The sequence below is a fragment of the Macaca nemestrina genome, chromosome 9 (genome assembly GCF_043159975.1).
Source record: "Macaca nemestrina isolate mMacNem1 chromosome 9, mMacNem.hap1, whole genome shotgun sequence".
Taxonomy (NCBI): Eukaryota; Metazoa; Chordata; class Mammalia; order Primates; family Cercopithecidae; genus Macaca; species Macaca nemestrina.
This window is the reverse complement of record NC_092133.1, coordinates 41,262,620-41,282,407: the sequence shown is the minus strand read 5'-3', so window position 1 is coordinate 41,282,407 and position 19,788 is coordinate 41,262,620. Positions and strand designations below refer to the sequence as shown.

General features: G+C 38.9%; 1 protein-coding gene across 1 annotated transcript in view; it reads left to right on the top strand.

Annotated features, from left to right (window-relative positions):
• LOC105480250 (kinesin family member 11) overlaps positions 1–19,788 on the top strand; it is a 67,688-nt gene that overhangs the window by 31,891 nt on the left and 16,009 nt on the right. The window contains exons 11-17 of the mRNA XM_011738839.2: positions 5,811–5,898; positions 7,817–8,005; positions 9,738–9,945; positions 10,915–11,087; positions 14,484–14,609; positions 14,687–14,845; positions 17,419–17,525. Coding sequence (XP_011737141.2) covers positions 5,811–5,898; positions 7,817–8,005; positions 9,738–9,945; positions 10,915–11,087; positions 14,484–14,609; positions 14,687–14,845; positions 17,419–17,525 — 1,050 coding nt within the window. The remainder of the gene's footprint in view (positions 1–5,810; positions 5,899–7,816; positions 8,006–9,737; positions 9,946–10,914; positions 11,088–14,483; positions 14,610–14,686; positions 14,846–17,418; positions 17,526–19,788) is intronic.

The window sequence follows — 19,788 nt, the reverse complement described above, 5'->3', positions numbered from 1 at the left end:
TAATAATAACCAGAAGCATTTTAGTATAATCTTTTACTGAACTTTTTTATAGATGTTAACACGCTAATAGTATATAAATCATTTAATAAACTTACTTTTTTCTGTGTTGTTTCCAGCTGTCATAATGTACTCCATGAATGTGGAGTAAGATGCCCTAGAATCAGAACAATGTAAGATTGTGGGTTAGATAACAGTTTACCACCACTAAAGGAGGTGTTCTTTTCTTGATGCTTTAGAAGTAAAAAGTAATTGGTGAGGCACCCAGTCCTGGCCTGTAATCTTTAGAAATGATATCAATTACTGGCTTTCATCTTTCTGATTTTATTTTTGAACTTAAGAAGTAACTTTAGTTTTTGTTTGTTTAATCCCATGATTTAAAATATGGTGTTTGCTCTTTTTTTTTAACTTTTATTTTAGTTTCATGGGTACATGTGCAGGTTTGTTCTATAGATAGATTGCATGTAACAGGAGTTGGTGTATATATTATTTTGTCACCCAGATAATAATCATAGAACCTGATGGATAGCTTTTCAATCCTTACTTTCCTCTTACCCTCCACCCTCAAAGAGGCCTAGGAGACTATTGTTCCCTTCTTTGTGTCCATGTGTACTCAGGGTTTAGCTCCTACTTATAAGTGAAAACATTCAGTGTTTGGTTTTCTGTTCCTGTGTCAGTTTGTTTAGGACAATGGCATCCAGCATCCAGCTCCATCCATGTTGCTGCAAAGGACATGATCTCGTTCTTTTTTTCTTTTGAGACAGTCTTGCTCTGTCACCCAGGCTGGAGTGCAGTGGTGTGATCTTGGCTCACTGCAACCTCTGCCTCCTAGGTTCAAGTGATTCTCCTACCCCAGCCACCTGAGTTGCTGGGATTACAGGCGCCTGCCACCATGCCCAGCGAATTTTTTTTTTTTTTTTTTTTTTAAGTAGAGACGGGGTTTCACCATGCACAGTGTTGGCCAGGCTGGTTTTGAATTCCTGGCCTCAAGTGATCAACTCACCTCAGTCTCCTGAAGTGCTGGGATTACAGGCATGAGCCACTGCACCTGGCCGTCTTGTCTTTTTTATGCCTGTGTAGTATTCCATGGTGTATATGTACCACATTTTCTTTATCCAGTCTACTGTGGATGGATAACTAGGTTGATTCCACGTCTTTGCTGTTATGAATAGTGCTATGATGAACATATGTGTGCATGTGTCTTTATGGTAGAACAATTTATATTCCTTTGGATATATACCTAGTAATGGGATTGCTGGCTCGAATAGTATTTCTTTGTGTGTGTGTTTTATTTATTTATTTTTTTTGAGATGGAGTCTTGCTCTTTTGCCCAGAGTGGCACAATCTTGGCTCACTGCAAACTCTGCCCCCCAGGTTCAAGCAATTCTCCTGCCTCAGCCTCCTAAGTAGCTGGGATTACAGGTGCCTGCCATCATGCCCGGCTAATTTTTGTATTTTTAGTAGAGATGTGGTTTCACCATGTTGGCCAGGCTGGTCTCAAACTCCTGACTTCAGGTGATCCACCCACCTCAGCCTTCTAAAGTGCTGGGATTACAGGCCACCATGCCCTGTGATAGTTTCTTTTGTTATGCAGAAGCTCTTTAGTTTAATTACCTCCCATTTGTTAATTTCTGGTTTGTTGCAATTGCTGTTAGCATCTTCATCATGAAATCTTTGTCAGGGCCTATACCACCGTTTTTTTTTGAGATGAAGTCTTGCTCTCTTGCCCAGGCTGGAGTGCAGTGGCATGATCTTGGCTCACTGCATCCTCTGCCTCCCACATTCAAGCAATTCTCCTGCCTCAGCCTCCTAAGTAGCTGGGATTACAGGCGCCTGCCACTACGCGTGGCTAATTTTTGTATTTTTAGTAGAGATGGGGTTTCACCATGTCGGCCAGGCTGGTCTTGAACTCCTGATCTCAAGTGATCTGCCCACCTCCGCTTCCCAAACTGCTGGGATTACAGGTGTTAGCCACCGTGCCCAGCCGGGCCTATATGATTTTATACCTAGAAAAACCCCCATAGTCTCTGTCCATAAGCTCCTAGATCTGATAAACAATTTAAGCAGAGTTTCTGGATACACAATTGTTGTACAAAAATCAGTAGCATTCCTATATACTAATAATGTCCAAGCTGAGTGCCAAACAGGAACGCAATCCCATTCACAATAGCCACAAAAACAGTAAAATACCTAGAAATACAACTAGCCAGAGAGGTGAAAGATCTCTACGGTAAGAATTGTAAAACACTGCTGAAAGAAATCAGAGTTGACACAAACAAATGGAAAAACATTCCATGCTCATGGATAAGAAGAATCAATATTGTTAAAATGGCCATACCACCAAAAGCAATTTACAGACTGAATGCTGTTCCTCTCAAACTACCAATGACATTCTTCACAGAATTGGAAGAAACTATTATAAAATTCACATGGAAGTGTAAAAGAGCCCAAATAGCCAAAACAATCCTAGGCAAAAAGAACAAAGCTGGAGGCATCGCATTACCTGACTACTACAGTGCTACAGTAACCACAACATCATGGTACTGGTACAAAAACAGACACATAGACCAGTGAAACCGAATAAAGAGCCCAGAAATAAAGCTACACACCTACAGCCATCTGATCTTCGACAGAACATGCAATGGAGATAAAACTGCCTGTTCAATAAATGGTGCTGGGATAACTGGCTAGCCATATGCAGAAGACTGAAACTGAACCCCTTCCTTAATGCCCGTATACAGAAATCAACTCAAGATGGATTAAAAACTTAAATGTAAAACCTAAAACTAAAAACCCTTGTGAAAATCCTAAGTGTTTGTTCTCTAACAGACATGAGGCATAATCTGAGATAGTTTTGTCTGAAAAAACTTTTGGAATTAGTACAGTGTCAGTCAGAGAAGAATCACAAAAACTACAGCCAACATTTAAAACAGGATAATGCTTTATTTAAGCCAAGCTTAATAGACATTTTAAAACCATATCAAAATCATGTCATCCATACAATAACAATATTGTCTTACCCTTTGGCATTCACTATAAGAAAAGCATTTCAAATAATCCCATTTTGCATAAAAGATCCATTTCTATTTTATTTTATTTTTTATTTTTGAGACGGAGTCTCACTCTGTCACCCAGGCTGGAGTGCAGTGGCGCGATCTTGGCTCACTGCAAGCTCCGCCTCCCGGGTTCATGCCATTCTCTCGCCTCAGCCTCCTGAGTAGCTGGGACTACAGGCGCCTGCCACCATGCCCTGCTAATTTTGTTTTTGTATTTTTAGTAGAGATGGGGTTTCACCGTGTTAGCCAGGATGGTCTTGATTTGCTGACCTCATGATCCTCCCGCCTCGGCCTCCCAAAGTGCTGGGATTACAGGTGTGAGCCACCGCGCCCGGCCGTAGAAGGTCCATTTCTAATAAAAAGCTAATATATTTAATTAAAAGACTATTAGAATTAACTCTTCTCTTACAGCTCTTTTCTAGCTTTTCCTTTAGTCAACAATATCTTTAGCTAATATGTTAAGGGAATTTGTATTCACGGAAGAATCTTTGTCATTTAAGCATAATGTGAAATATAAAATTGTTGGTTGTTATCAAAGAATTAGATGAGCAAATACAGGCATTCACTTCTGAAACTTACTAATACTCAAGAAATCAGAGACCCATTAAAGTGGGTTTGGAAGACCTGTGAGCTTTGTGCTTGAGAAAAGCATTGTTCTATTTTACTTTTTATGACTTCTTTTGACTTTGACTTCATCTTCTAATATTTTTGTTGAATTTCATTTTTGCTGTCAAATTTTTAGTTTCTAAAAACTCTTTTCTGCCATCTTTGTCCCTCCTTTTGAAAACTATAACATCTTCTTATTTTACAGATCTGTTCCTTATCTCAGGAACATTATTAATGTTATTAATGTTTTCTTTTCTGCTTTTCTTTTTTTTTTTTTTTTTTTTGAGACGGAGTCTCACTCTGTCGCCCAGGCTGGAGTGCAGTGGCGCGATCTCGGCTCACTGCAGGCTCCGCCTCCCGGGTTCACGCCATTCTCCTGCCTCAGCCTCCCGAGTAGCTGGGACTACAGGCGCCCACAACCGCGCCCGGCTAATTTTTTGTATTTTTAGTAGAGACGGGGTTTCACCGTGGTCTCGATCTCCTGACCTTGTGATCCGCCTGCCTCGGCCTCCCAAAGTGCTGGGATTACAGGCGTGAGCCACCGCGCCCGGCCTCTTTTCTGTTTTTCTTTCCTTTGGGATTTTTTTTTTCCCTGTTGTGATATCTGTCATTTGTATTTATTTTCTTCAAATGTCTAATGACTTGGCTGGCAATTAAGATGGATTAGAAGCTTTGTACATGGGTGAGGATTATGGATCTGTGAGTTCACTGCAGATGAAAAAGTGGTGATCTCAGTCTTAAGTCTGGGCTTCCATCAGATATCATTCTTTGTTGGATTTTTTTTCTTTTGGACAAGGCCTCAGTCTTTCCTGAGAAGACTTACCCAGTTTGCTTGGAGATTTTTCTAGCTGCTGACATTTTTTGATTAGAATGGGTATAGGAGGCTGAGGATCCCATCATTTTAGTATGCAGATTTACACCTAAATGCTCATTTCTAGTCCCTAAACCTTCTGCAATCCATGGTGTCTAGTGAAAGTGAATCTGGAAATTCTGCTGCAATTCCTGAGGACTAGTGGCTCTCATCGGAAGTGGTGTTTGGGGAGTGGTGGTGGTGGGTGATTTTGTCCCCCAGAGGACATTTGGCAGGGTCCAGAGACATTTTTTATTGTCATGACTTGGATGGTACTGAACATCCTAAAATGTACAGGACATCCCCACAATGAAGAATTATTTGATCCACTAGTGCTGAGGCTGAGAAACTCTGCTCTAGAGAGTAATCCTTTGTTCTCATGAGGGTTATGTGGTGGTGTGAGGGTGGTGTTTGTGCTGGTGTGTGTGCATGTTGCTGCAGCAGGGGGTATGATTGCTCTGTATACATACTTTAAGTCTCAGTTTTTAACCCCTAATCTTACCCCTTCCTTCTGAGATACCTGATGCCTTCAAGTCCCACATTTTTCGTTTTCTTTTCTTACTTTTTTTTTTTTTTTTTTTGAGACGGAGTCTCACTGTTGCCCAGGCTGGAGTACAGTGGCACGATCTTGGCTCACTGTAAGCTCCGCCTCCTGGGTTCACGCCATTCTCCTGCCTCAGCTTTCCTAGTAGCTTGGACTACAGCGCCCACCACCACTCCTGGCTAATTTTTTGTATTTTTAGTAGTGACGGGGTTTCACCGTGTTAGCCAGGATGGTCTTGATCTCCTGACCTCGTGATCCGCCCACCTTGGCCATCCAAAGTGCTGGGATTATAGGCGTGAGCCACTGCGCCCGGCCTAGTCCCACATTTTTCCAACATTCTGTGGGGCATATTTATATTCTGTATCCCTGATTATAGACACTTAGGTTGTATTCCTTTTTCTCTCTACTTTGAGTTACAGTCAGTCCTCTGTTAGCTTTCTAGCTTCTCAAATTGGGTACACACATACTTTTCCCCTCATAGGTAGGGATTCTTAGTTTCAGAATTTAGGGCAAGGGAAAAATATTTCATTTATAAAACAAAGACAAGGAATATAATTTGTTCTTTGTAATTTGTATTTATTGCTTATTGACACTTAGGTATTAAGTGACACTTGGGTATCAGGTGACACTTGGGTATCAAGTCATGGTGATAAATGTTGGAAATGAGTTTGTGTAGCTGTCACAATTGTGTTGGAATACATTTTGTAGGAGTTAGAAAAAATATTAACTGTTAAACTCATATTAAACTTTATTTTAGAGTCATGAGTGGAAAATTAACTGTTCAAGAAGAGCAGATTGTAGAATTGATTGAAAAAATTGGTGCTGTTGAGGAGGAGCTGAATAGGGTAAGCATTTAAAATGATATTTACTGTTATGTGAAAAGCAAATATTGAAAGAAAATTTTAGAAGGTGAAAGACCTAATATTTTTTCCTTCAATATATGTATATATATATTTTTTAGATGGAGTCTCGCTCTGTCACCCAGGCTGGAGTGCAGTGGTGTGATCTCGGCTCACTGTAACCTCTGCTGCCTGGGGTCAAGCGATTCTCCTGCCTCAGCCTCCCAAGTAGCTGAGATTACAGGCGTGTGCCACCATGCCCGGCTAATTTTTTTGTATTTTTAGTAGAGACAGGGTTTCACCATGCTGGCCAGGCTGGTCTTGAACTCCTGACCTCATGATCCACCCATCTCGGCCTCCCAAAATGCTCGGATTACAGGCATGAGCTACCGCACCCAGCTCCTTCTTTAAGATTTTATTTATTTTTTGTTTTTGTTTTTGTTTTTGTTTTTTTTTGAGACGGAGTCTCGCTCTGTCGCCCAGGCTGGAGTGCAGTGGCGTGATCTCGGCTCACTGCAAGCTCCGCCTCCTGGGTTTACGCCATTCTCCTGCCTCAGCCTCCTGAGTAGCTGGGACTACAGGCACCCGCCACCGCGCCCGGCTAATTTTTTGTATTTTTAGTAGAGACGGGGTTTCACCGTGGTCTCGATCTCCTGACCTTGTGATCCGCCCGCCTTGGCCTCCCAAAGTGCTGGGATTACAGGCGTGAGCCACCGCGCCCGGCCAAGATTTTATTTAAAAAAAAAAAAAGATTTTATTTTGCTGACCCTTATACTGAAAGTAAGTTATATCATGATTTTTTACTATCATCAATCACATAAAAAAAGCTGACAGCTTATATTAATGAAACATTACAAAAAATTAACTGAATTGTTTGATTTTGTTATTAAAACTACAAAATAGTGAATGCTGAAGCATTTTTGTTAACATGTTTATCAGATGAAGGAACACAGATATTGGGAGAGACTGGATATTAAAGAAAAGTAATATAACTAGGGTAGGCAAGAGGCCTGACCTTTCAGGCCACTCTCATATTAATACCTTTATTTATTAATAATAATAATAATTATTATTATTATTTTTGAGACAGAGTCTCACTGTGTCACCCAGGCTGGAGTGTGGCGTGATCTTGGCTCACTGCAAGCTCCGCCTCCTGGGTTCACGCCATTCTCCTGCCACAGCCTCCCGACTAGCTGGGACTACAGGCACCCGCCACCGCGCCCGGCTAATTTTTTGTATTTTTAGTAGAGACAGGGTTTCACCGTGTTAGCCAGGATGGTCTCTATCTCCTGACCTCGTGATCCACCCGCCTCGGCCTTCCAAAGTGCTGGGATTACAGGCGTGAGCCACCATGCCTGGCCATTTTAAATTATTTTTTAGAGACAGGGTCTTGCTCTGATTCCCAGGCTACAGTGCAGTGGCGTAATCATATCTTACTGCAGCCTCAAACTTCTGGTCTCAAGCAACTCTCCTGCCTCAGCCTCCTGAGTAGCTGGACTTCAGGCATGCACCACCATACCTGGCTAATTATTTTATTTTTTTGTAGAGATGGAGTCTTGCTATGTTGCCTAGGCTGGTCTCAAACTCTGGGGCTCAAGTGATCCTCCTGCCTTGGCCTCCCAAAGTGCTGGAATTATAGGCGTGAATCACCTTGCCGGGCCACATTAACACTGTTTTATTCAAATTCAATGGCAATGTTGAAGGAACCTGAAGAATTAATAGTACTACCCCAAACCTATTATTTAATCTCAAAGAGTTGAGTAAGATTGCAGAAAGAAACCGGATGACATGTTTGTGTTAATCTACTGGGTAACTTGTTACAGCTTTTGCATGGAAATAATTTGTTTCATTTTTCTAATCTTATGAACTAGCCAGATATCCTACCAACCAGATCAGCATTTTTTAATTTCTACGTTATATTTAGGTTACAGAGTTGTTTATGGATAATAAAAATGAACTTGACCAGTGTAAATCTGACCTGCAAAATAAAACACAAGAACTTGAAACCACTCAGAAACATTTGCAAGAAACTAAATTACAACTTGTTAAAGAAGAATATATCACATCAGCTTTGGAAAGTACTGAGGAGAAACTTCATGATGCTGCCAGCAAGGTTTGTCCCTTGTATTGATTTATACTCATATTAAATAGAGAATGGGTAGAAATAATGTCTGTGCTTAAGCATTAATTATGATATTCTGTTTATTCACCCAAAATGGTATTTCTGTCCATTTAAAAAACATTATTTTACTATTTCATCCATATCTTTCTTAGTGGAGATGTTGACTTATGAAAAAACTACTCCTGCTCCTGGAGTTTGGAAAATAGAACATAACTTAGCCAGGCGTGGTGGCTCACGCCTGTAATCCCAGGACTTTAGGAGGCCGAGGCGGGCGGATGACCTGAGGTCAGGTGTTCGAGACCAGCCTGACCAACATGGAGAAACCCGTCTCTACTAAAAATACAAAATTAGCTGGGCGTGATCGCGCCATTGCACTCCAGCCTGGGCAGCAAGAACAAAACTCTGTCTCAAAAAAAAAAAAAAAAAGAAAATAGAACATAACTTTATAATATGTTTTGTAGACATTTAGAATGTGATGTTGTGATGCTTTTTCTTTGTGGGGATGATTGAACCTAATTAGTCATTAAGAATTGAGTATGTTCTGGCCGGGCACAATATCTCACGCCTATAATCCCAGCACTTTGGGAGGCTGAGGTGGGTGGATTGCTTGAGGTTAGGAGTTCGAGACCAGCCTGACCAACATGGTAAAACCCCATCTCTACTAAAAAAAATACAAAAATTAGCCAGGCATGGTGGCACATGCCTATAATCCCATCTACTCAGGAGGCTGAGGCAAGAGAATTGCTTGAACCCAGGAGGCAGAGGTTGCAATGAGCCGAGATCATGCCACTGCACTCCAGCCTGGGTAACAGAGCAAGACTCTGTCTCAAAAAGAAAAAAAAAAAGAATTTAGTATGTTCTAATGATGAAAGATGTTGAAGGTATTTAATTTTTTATTAGTTGTACTTTTTTTTTGAGACAGACTCTTGCTTTGTCGCCTAGGCTGGAGTGCAGTGACATCATCTCAGCTCACTGTAACCTTTGCCTCCCGGGTTCAAGCGATTCTCCTGCCTCAGCCTCCCAAGTAGCTGGGATTACAAGTGCCTGCCACCACACCCAGCTAATTTTGAATTTTATTAGAGACGGGGTTTCACCATGTTGGCCAGGCTGGTCTCAAACTCCTGACCTCAGGTGATCTGCCTGCCTAGGCCTCCCAAAATGTTGGGATTACAGGTGTGAGCCACCACCCCCGGCCATTAGGTGTACTTTTGAGGAAATAGTAGAACATAGAAGGGAAAAAATTTCTGAGGAGGCATGATTATTGCAATAACTGACAAAATCAGTTTTCCTTGCTTGTGTAGATGGCTACAGGAAGGGAAATAAAAATTACTGGGCATCTGGATAAATTAGCATAAGTTAAAGCATTTCTTCTGATACAATGTCTAAAATTTACTAGTTTTTTTTTGTTTTTTTTTTTTTTGAGACAGAGTCTCTCTGTCTGTCGCCCGGCCTGGAGTGACAGTGGCACAATCTTGGCTCACTGCAACCTCCACCTCCCAGGTTCAAGCAATTCTTCTGCCTCAGCCTCCTGAGTAGCTGGAACTGCAAGTGTGTACCACCACGCCTGGCTAATTTTTGTATTTTTAGTAGAGACGAGATTTCACCATGTTGGTCAGGCTGGAAAATTTACTAGTTCTTATCAAGATAAATCCTTATGTAGATACTTTCATTAGATTCCTTTCGTCATATCCATTTTGTCTAACACTTATTTTTTAAAATACAGCTGCTTAACACAGTTGAAGAAACTACAAAAGATGTATCTGATCTCCATTCCAAACTGGATCGTAAGAAGGCAGTTGACCAACACAATGCAGAAGCTCAGGATATTTTTGGCAAAAACCTGAATAGTCTATTTAATAATATGGAGGAATTAATTAAGGATGGCAGCTCAAAACAAAAGGCCATGCTAGAAGTACATAAGACCTTATTTGGTAAGTTCAGGCTGTTCTGTTTTAGTCTTGATGTGTTAAGTGTGATGTTGATTTCAAAACTGATAATTTAATTTTGTGAAACATAGATGACAGTGTCACCAATACTCTCTACCATGCACAAACTATTTGTTCAGGCTGCAGATTAATGCTTTACTGTCTCTGAATTAAAACAAATCTTTTTCCCTCCCCACCCTCCCTTCTGTTTTCTATAAATTGTTACATTTATTAAGTAACTAAGTATATAAACGTTAGAAGTAGAAGTCCTCTTTTTCCCTGACTCTGGCTCCTGTCCCTGGGTCATTCACCATAGGTGTTATTGTTAAATTTCTTGGGCCTTTTTCTAGAAATTTTCTGTGCATAAACATTCTGCAACTTTTTATTGGGGGGGGGGCATGTATATCTTGATGATTTGCTATATTGTCAGAATATGTTTGTGTCTCATTGTTTTTAACTATTCTATTATCTCCCTTTAGAAAAAAGTATGTTTATTTAGTGTGAAATACTATCTTCATTATGGAAAATTTGGACATCTAGAAATATAAAAATTTTAAAAATCATCTAGACTCTAGTCTCATTAAGCCAAGCACAATTAATACATTTTGGTATTGATTTCCAGTTTTTCTTTTCTTCTGTAAACTTACCATAATTCTGTATATTATTTTTAGTTAGAGATTAATTATAGAATATTCTAATTCTTTGTGCACTATGAATTATAGTTATGGGTCTGATACACTTACAAATATGTTAAGGGCTTACAGAGCACTATAGAAAATATGTAATGTATATTTAAATATTTCCTTGCTTTGTAGTGAGCCAGTTCTTTTAAGCTCGTTATTACAAATTCTACAAGGGTATACTTTTGCCAACTTCTCTGAAATGGTTTGAACTGTATTTAATATATATATATGTGTATATCAAATATATTTATGTCAAAGTTTACATCTTTCTGTTTTTTTCTGTTTGTTCTAGGTAATCTGCTGTCTTCCAGTGTCTCTGCGTTAGATACCATTACTACAGTAGCACTTGGATCTCTCACATCTATTCCAGAAAATGTGTCTACTCGTGTTTCTCAGATTTTTAATATGATACTAAAAGAAGAATCATTAGCAGCAGAAAGTAAAACTGTACTACAGGAACGGATTGTTAGTATATCTTTTAAAATATTTTTGAAGGATTACATTTGATAAGTATTTGATAAAATATTTTGAAGGGTTACATTTGATAAATCTTAATAAACAATGTTAACTGCTATTCTTTCATCTTAAGCTTTGCTAGACGCAGTCATAGACACGTCACTGTGAGAGTACATATATATATATATTTTTTTCTTTCTTTTTTTTTTTTTTTGAGACGGAGTCTTGCTCTGTCGCCCAGGAGTGCAGTGGCACCATCTCGGCTCACTGCAAGCTCCGCCTCCCAGGTTCATGCCATTCTCCTGCCTCAGCCTCCCGAGTAGCTGGGACTACAGGTGCCCGCCACCACGCCTGGCTAATTTTTTGTATTTTTAGTAGAGACGGGGTTTCACTGTGTTAGCCAGGATGATCTCGATTGCCTGACCTCGTGATCCGCCCACCTTAGCCTCCCAAAGTGCTGGGATTATAGGCGTGAGCCACCATGCCCAGCCAGCGTCTCATTTTCTTTATTTTTATGTATTTTTTTTTTTTAGCCTCTCCTTTTCTCAGTTCACTGCAACCTCTGCCTCCTGGGTTCAAGTGATTCTCTTGCCTCAGCCTCCTGAGTAGATGGGATTATAGGCATGTGCCAACATGCCTGGCTAATTTTTGTTTTTGTTTTTGTTTTAGTAGAGATGGGGTTTTACCATGTTGGTCCGGCTGGTCTCGAACTCCTAACCTCAAGCAATCCACCCACCTCAGCCTCCCAAAGTGCTGGGATTATAGGCGTGAGTCACCGTGCCCGGCCGAGAGTACGTCTATATTTTAAAAGACAGATCTCTCCACTGTTTATTCTCTCCCAGAAAGATTATTTTCAAATGTATGGAACTAACTTTTGAAACTTTTTTCACTCATGTCTTGTAACATTAGGAATAGGAGTTATTAGTGAGGCTTTTAATGACTAAAGGGCAAGTTTAGCACCACATGATAGCAAGGGATTTGTTAGTTGGCTCAGAAATTGGTAAGTCCCTCTTTCCTCAGGGGTCCTGGACCCAACCAGAAGGGGATATTGGGTAGTTAATTTTAAAACTACAGTAATATATGATAGTAATAATAGTGCAAGAAAAGTATGTTTAAGAATTCTGGGAACACATAACAATTCTTAAGGTTAGATCTGTGTGGCTGTGCCCTTCTGGGCCATAACTGTAAATCTTTTCTCCACAGTTCTATGGAAGTCACTTATCTAATTGCACTTCATATTACCTCCTTCATACTTGATTTATATAGTCTTTATTTTAAAATTGTATGGTTGGTCTAGGAAGTTCTTAGCCATATAATTTGTTTTCTGTGTGCAGGGTCTTTGCCTCCCTTTTTCAGTTTAACAATATTTATTAAACATTTCCAAGTAAATACTACAAATGTTAGCTGACCCTCTGCCTCAATTCATTGCTTAGATGACATTATTTGATAGGTTTTCTCAATCACCCAAATTTGACAGTGTTAAAAGATACCCTGTCAGTACTAACTTTTCAAATATTGATTCATTCATTAAATGGTCTCTATATATACAAGCATACTTCAAAGATGTTGCAGGTTTGCTTCCAGGCTACTGCAATAAAGTGAATATTACAATAAAGCAAGTCATGAATTTTTTGGTTTCCCAGTGCATATAAAGGTTATGTTGACCAGGCGCAGTGGCTCACGCCTGTAATTCCAGCAGCAGCCTGGTGGGACAATCAGAACACAAACAACGTTTATCAATTACGTTTGCTGTCTTACAGGGGTACAGTTTACGGTACCCCAAGACAATTATAATAGTAACATCAAAGATCATTGATCACAGTGTGTAATGAAAAAGTTTTAAATACTGCAGTAGTTACCAAAATGTGATGCAGAGACAGAAAGTGAGCACATGATATTTGAAAAAAGTCACTGATAGACTTGCTCAAGGTAGGGTTGCCACAAACCTTCAATTTGTAAAAATTTGGTATCTGTGATGCATAGTAAGGTGAAGCACAATAAAATAAGCTATGCCTGAATTGATATATTTCTACTTACCAAGTTACGATTTTTGCTTGAATTAAAAGAAAAGAGGAATGTTGCTGTCATAAAATTAGTTGAAATTGATATGCTAGCTCTTCTTTCCAAAAGAATGCCAGTAGGCCTATAAGTATTTACTAATGTATTTCTGTTATACTTCCTCAGCCCTATCCTACCAAAAGAGCTTAGATCAGGACTTTTTTTCTTTTTATAAATATTTCCAATCTATACTACATTCTTAATTTTTCCCATTTCTTGACAAGAACAACATCTTTCACAAGTTCTTCTGATACAATAGGATATAAGTCATCTCAGATCTTCAAAGTTAAATACTTCTAGCCCAAGGGCTAATCTTGATGACTACTTGGTCTCAGCCTTTTTGACTGGTAACCTAAACTTGTTTGAAATTTATTTTCTTAAAGTATACTTACAGGTTTTTTAAAATTTATTTTCTTTGGAGGGCTGAAATCTTAATTGATTGTCATTTTCCTCTCTTCTGAATTCTTCTGACTTCTATTTCATTAAACTATTAAGAAATTGTTCTGGCTCGTGCGGCAGCTCATCGCAGCACTTTGGGAGGCCGAGGTGGGTGGATCACCTGAGGTCAGGAGTTCGAGATCAGCCTGGCCAACATGGTGAAACCCTGTCTTTACAAAAATACAAAAATTAGCTAGGCATGGTAGCAGGTGCCTGTAATCCCAGCTACTTGGGAGGCTGAGGCAGGATAATTGCTTGAACCCAGGAGGCAGAAGTTGCAGTGAGCCGAGATCACGCCATTGCACTCCAGCCTGGGCCACAAGAGTGAAACTCTATCTCAGAAAAAGAAAAAAAAAAATTCTATGTTTTCACTGGGCTTGAAAAAAGAGAAATTATTATATTTATTGTAATATAATAAATTATAATAAATTATTATATTATTATATTGATTTATCTATGTAGACTATAAAGAACGGAGAATGGGGCCGGGCGCGGTGGCTCATGCCTGTAATCTCAGCACTTTGGGAGGCCTAGACGGGCAGATCATCTGAGGTCAGGAGTTTGAGACCAGCCTGGCCAACATGGCGAAACCCCATCTCTACTAAAAATACAAAAATTGCCAGGGTATGGTGGCTCACACCTGTAATCCCAGCTACTCGGGAGGCTGAGGCAGGAGAATCACTTGAACCCATGAGGCAGAGGTTGCAGTGAGCCAAGATCTTGCCATGGTACTCCAACCTGGGCAACAGAATGAGACTCTGTCTCAAAAAAAAAAAAAAAATGGAGAATGGAAAATTAGAATTTTAATGTGAATATTTAGCTACCAAAGTATTTAAGATATCATTTAGAAAGGTTTATGGAAGTGGAAATATTCTTTTTAAAGACCTATTTGTTTATTTTTAAAACCAGAATGTACTCAAGACTGATCTTCTAACTTCACTGGAAACGATTTTATCCCCAACTGTGGTGTCTATACTGAAAATCAATAGTCAACTGAAGCATATTTTCAAGACTTCATTGACAGTGGCCGATAAGGTAACAAATGCTATGTTCTTAATATCTCAAAATTGATGTGTTGTTTAAGAAGGAAACTCATTTTTGTTTCTTCAAAGATAGAAGATCAAAAAAAGGAACTAGATGGCTTTCTCAGTATTCTGCGTAACAATCTACACGAACTACAAGAAAATACCATTTCTTCCTTGGTTGAGTCACAAAAGCAATGTGGAAACCTAACTGAAGACCTGAAGACAATAAAGCAGACCCATTCCCAGGTATGTTGTTTAGCTGACTTGGGGAGTACAGAAAGAGAGTTTTAGGATGATTTGATATAACTTGATAATTAATCTATGTTATACAATCTGAATACTGTAAAACCTGAAACCTGAAAATACCATAGCCACTGTTGCTTATAACAGTAATTATTGTAAAGCAATCGAGAATACTTCTCTTAATATTTGAAGTTTTGCTACATCTAGAACCCCATGCAGAACCACAATATGACAAAACAGTCCTTTTCTCACATCAAGATGAAAGAGGAATCTGGAGAAACATACCTTTAGAGAAGAATGGTTATAACATTTAAAGTGAACATGTATCTACATTAAAACCTGCTAAGTTGCTTCTTTCTAGGATGGCATGGATAGTTGTCTTTCATAAACCAAGTCCTACTTTTCTCTTATTTCTGTCTCATTGATAGACATTTAAAACATAGTAAATTGATACAATTTATAATTCTTATTGATTATAAATGTAATTCATGATTTATCTTCCCTGTAAACTGTTCCTCATTATATGAGGCTTTAAACCAAAACCAAGCCTTCAAACCATAATCTATAAATATCAGATATATGAAAAACAGCTTCTGGTATTCTTAAGACTTTAATAATGACTGTCTAAAATTTTATTAAATAAGCTTATTATGATATGACTGAACTCTTGTAATAGTTAACATTTATTGAGCAATTAACTGTGTGTTTATTCCTCCCATCAATATAGATATAAATTCTATTACTAGTCAGATTTAATGAGGAAACTGAGACCTTGTGAGCATCTAATAGTATGTAGATCATCTTACAGAAGGTGGGAGTGATTGTATTACCTGAAAAGCATCCATGTTTGAGTGTCTCTTCTATGTGTTTCTTGGCAACTTAAAATTGCAGTATTTTCTCATACATCTGCGTAGGTTATTTCCCCTTAAGCCTGTTGAGAACTTTTTAGGTGTATATTCTAAGGCTGATCTAAGGCTTTTTATAAATTTACTGTTTTGAAATGCTTAAAATTGTTAGGCAGTTGTTTAAAAAAACAAAACAAAAAAATCTGATCTGAAAAGTATCTTAGCATGAATAATTTGGCTTCCCTGGCTTTAAGGAAGCAAGTTCAGTTTGTGAGCTATTTCTTAGGTTTTCCAGAACTTGAAATGAGCACTATTAAAATAATTGTGTAAAACTTTGAACACATTTACATATGGATAAATATGATAATACCTGCATTAGCATTCAAATTATTAATCTGATAATACCTTTGAGACTAGTAAAAATACTGACAGACTTTATTCATAATCAGAATGTTAGATATGTATTGTCAACTGATGTGTTATTCAGAGATACTGGCCAACCAGCAGACTGAACAGTGAATAAGAATGTTAGATGTATTTTCAGCTCTTCCTTGGTCATTAGGATGGCTTCTTCATTTTGCAATGTAGCATGTTATATGCCTGCAAGAGCTTGTTTTCAAAAATGTAAAATATGAGCAAAGATAAGACTATTTACATTTTGTTAATATGATCCAACTAGGTTCTGTAAAATTTTTTAACTCCAGTAATTGATAATATTTTTGGATTGCTTGACCCGTTAGTATATCACATTAATTTTCCCTTCTAGTAGTGTTATCAGTTAAAAAGCTACTACATATATCTGTCAAAGTTGGTCTTTTTTTTTTTTTTTTTTTTTTTTTTGAGGCGGAGTCTCGCTCTGTAGCCGGGCTGGAGTGCAGTGGCCGGATCTCAGCTCACTGCAAGCTCCGCCTCCTGGGTTTACGCCATTCTCCTGCCTCAGCCTCCTGAGTAGCTGGGACTACAGGCGCCCGCCACCTCGCCCGGCTAGTTTTTTGTATTTTTTAGTAGAGACGGGGTTTCACGGTGTTCGCCAGGATAGTCTCGATCTCCTGACCTCGTGATCCACCCGTCTCGGCCTCCCAAAGTGCTGGGATTACAGGCTTGAGCCACCGCGCCCAGCCTCAAAGTTGGTCTTAAACTTAATGTGATATATGGTGTTGTTTGAGTAGTTTTGAGGTACACTGAAAGTAATTTGTTGCTTACAGCTAAAATAGTAAAGTTTGCTAATTATTTACTTTTTAAAAAATCCTGGCTGGATGTGATGGCTCACATCTGTAATCTCCGCACTTTGAGAGGCTGAGGCAGGGTGATACCTGAGGCTAGGAGTTTGAGACCAGTCTGGTCAACATAGTGAGACCACGTCTCTACAAAAAAAAAAAATTGTTTAAATTAGCCAGGCATGGTGGCTCATGCCTGTAGCCCCAACTACTTGGGGACTGAGGAAAGAGGATCCCTTGAGCCCAGGAGGTTGAAGCTGCAGTGAGCCTTGATTGTGCCACTGCACTACAGCTTGGACAACAGAGTGAGACCCTGTCTCTAAAAAAAAAATCCTACATTTTAATATCACTTCCACCGCTTTCCTCTGTGGAAGAAAGGTAGAGTTAAAGCTCTCTTGTCAAGAATTTATATAATTAACACCTGTGGACAATACTTCTTGTTTTGTTACCAGTCATAAAAAATGTTCAAGTGTCATAATTTTAAGTCTCCTCACTTCCCACACTTTTCTTACAGGAACTTTGCCAGTTAATCAATCTTTGGACAGAGAGATTCTGTGCTTTGGAGGAAAAGTGTGAAAATATACAGAAACCACTTAGTAGTGTCCAGGAAGATATACAGCAGTAAGCTATTTTAAAATTCTCTTAAACTTTTCTGTAAGTCTGAAATTATTTCAGAAGAAAAAGCTTTAAATAGTACAAATAATTCCTCTGTGTACTTTCAAATTTTGTTGATATTTTATTATGTATGTGTATATATACATGCATATAAATGTCTTTTCATTGCATATTTGTGCTCTCTTTTAAGACAGTGAAAAACCTGGCTGTTATCCACAATATATTTTCGAATTTCCTCAATCTTAGAAAACACACTAAGTAATTTCACAATTTCTAACCTATATTACTGATGAAAAATTTACTAACTAGAGCAGGGTTTGGCAAACTATGGCTAGCAGGCTGGATGCCTATTATTGCAAATAATTTCATTGGACACTGTCATATCCATCTGTTTACATGTTGTCTTTGGCTGCCTTTGCACTGCAGTGGCAAAGTTGAGTCATTGCATCCAAGTCATTGAACAATAGCCTAAAATATTTGCTATCTGGCTTTTCAAGAAAAAGTTTGCTGATTCCTGTATTAGAGTTTTGTTTTGTTTTTTCATTTTTGTTTTTGTTTTTGAGATGGAGTCTTGCTCTGTCACCCAGGCTGGAGTGCAGTGGTGCGATCTTGGCTCACTGCAAGCTCCGCCTCCCGGGCTCACGCCATTCTCCTGCCTCAGCCTCCCAACTAGCTGGGACTACAGGTGCCCGTCACCACGCCTGGCTAATTTTTTGTATTTTTAGTAGAGACGGGGTTTCACCATGTTAGCCAGGATGGTCTCTATCTCCTGACCTCGTGATCTGCCCGCCTCGACCTCCCAAAGTGCTGCGATTACAGGCGTGAGCCACCGCACCCGGCCCTATTTTGTTTTTTGAGACAAAAACAAACAACCTGCTCTGTAGCCCAGGCTGGAGTACAGTGGCCCGAGTGCAGTGGCGTGATCTCGGCTCATTGCAACCTCCGCCTCCCAAGTTCAGGCGATTCTCCTGCTTCAGCCTCCCGAGTAGCTGGGATTATAGGCACATACCACCATGCCTGGCTAATTTTTTGTATTTTTAGTAGAGATGGGGCTTCGCCATTTTGGCCAGGCTGGTCTTGAACTCCTGGTCTCAACTGATCTCCCACCTCGACCTCCCAAAGTACTGGGATTGCAGGTGTGAATCACTGCCCCTCGCCTATATTAGAGTTTAATGTTGCTTTGTAGCCTCATTGCTTGCCAGTTCTGGCCTGTATTAGAGTTTAAGGTTGCTTTGTAGCCTCATTGCTTGCCAATTCCGCATACTTACCATACACTACAGTCAGACCTATGTTTTCTTTTTTAGGAATTTTATAACTTTATGGTTTAACATTTATATTCATAATCCATTTAAAAATTTTTATATAACATAGGAGATTTGCCAGGTTTCAGTTTTTTTGCCTATATTCTATTCTCATGAGGAGAAAGATACTATATTTACCCTATTTTTCCCCATTTAATTCCTAAATTAAACTTCCTAAAGTTTCAAGCTTTCTTTGGTGTGAAGAACTTCTTGTAGTCTTTAAGGGTGGGTCTGCTGGACACAAATTCTGTTTTCCTTTGTCCAAGAATGTCTTGATTTCCCCTGCATTCCTGAAAGGTATTTTTGCTGGCTATGGAATTCAGGGTTGACAATTATTTTTTTCCAGCATTTGAAATATGCTATTCATTTTCTTCTTCTGGCCACTATGAAATGAGAAATCCACTGCCATTCAAGTAATTGTTCCCTTATAGGCAATCTCAGTACAGCTGCTTTCAAAACTTTTTTGTCTTTAGAAACTTGATTATATTTTGTCTACTCATATTTCTTTGAGTTTATTCTATTTGGGTTTTGTTTAGCTGCTTCAATCTGTAGGCTTATGCCTTTCACCAAAACTTAGGAATTTTTCATCTATTAATTCTTTGAATAGTTTTCAGCCCTATACTCTCTTTTTCTCTGCCCCAATGACTTTGATGACACAAATGCTAAATCTTTTATTTTGGTCCCTCAGGAGATACGTATATTTCTTATAGATATATATATATTCTCTTTGTTGTTCACATTGGGGAAATTCTATTGATCTGTCTTCATATTCACTGAGTCTCCTTCTGTCATCTCTAACCTACTGTTAAACCCATTCAGTGAGGTGTTTTATTTCAGTTATTGCTTTTTTATTTTTAGTTTTATAATTTTCATTTGCATTTTTTATACCTTGTTTCTTAGCTAGGAATTTTGTTTTCCCCAGGAGTATTTTAATTTCTTTTTAGAGCATTTTTATGATGGCTGCTTTA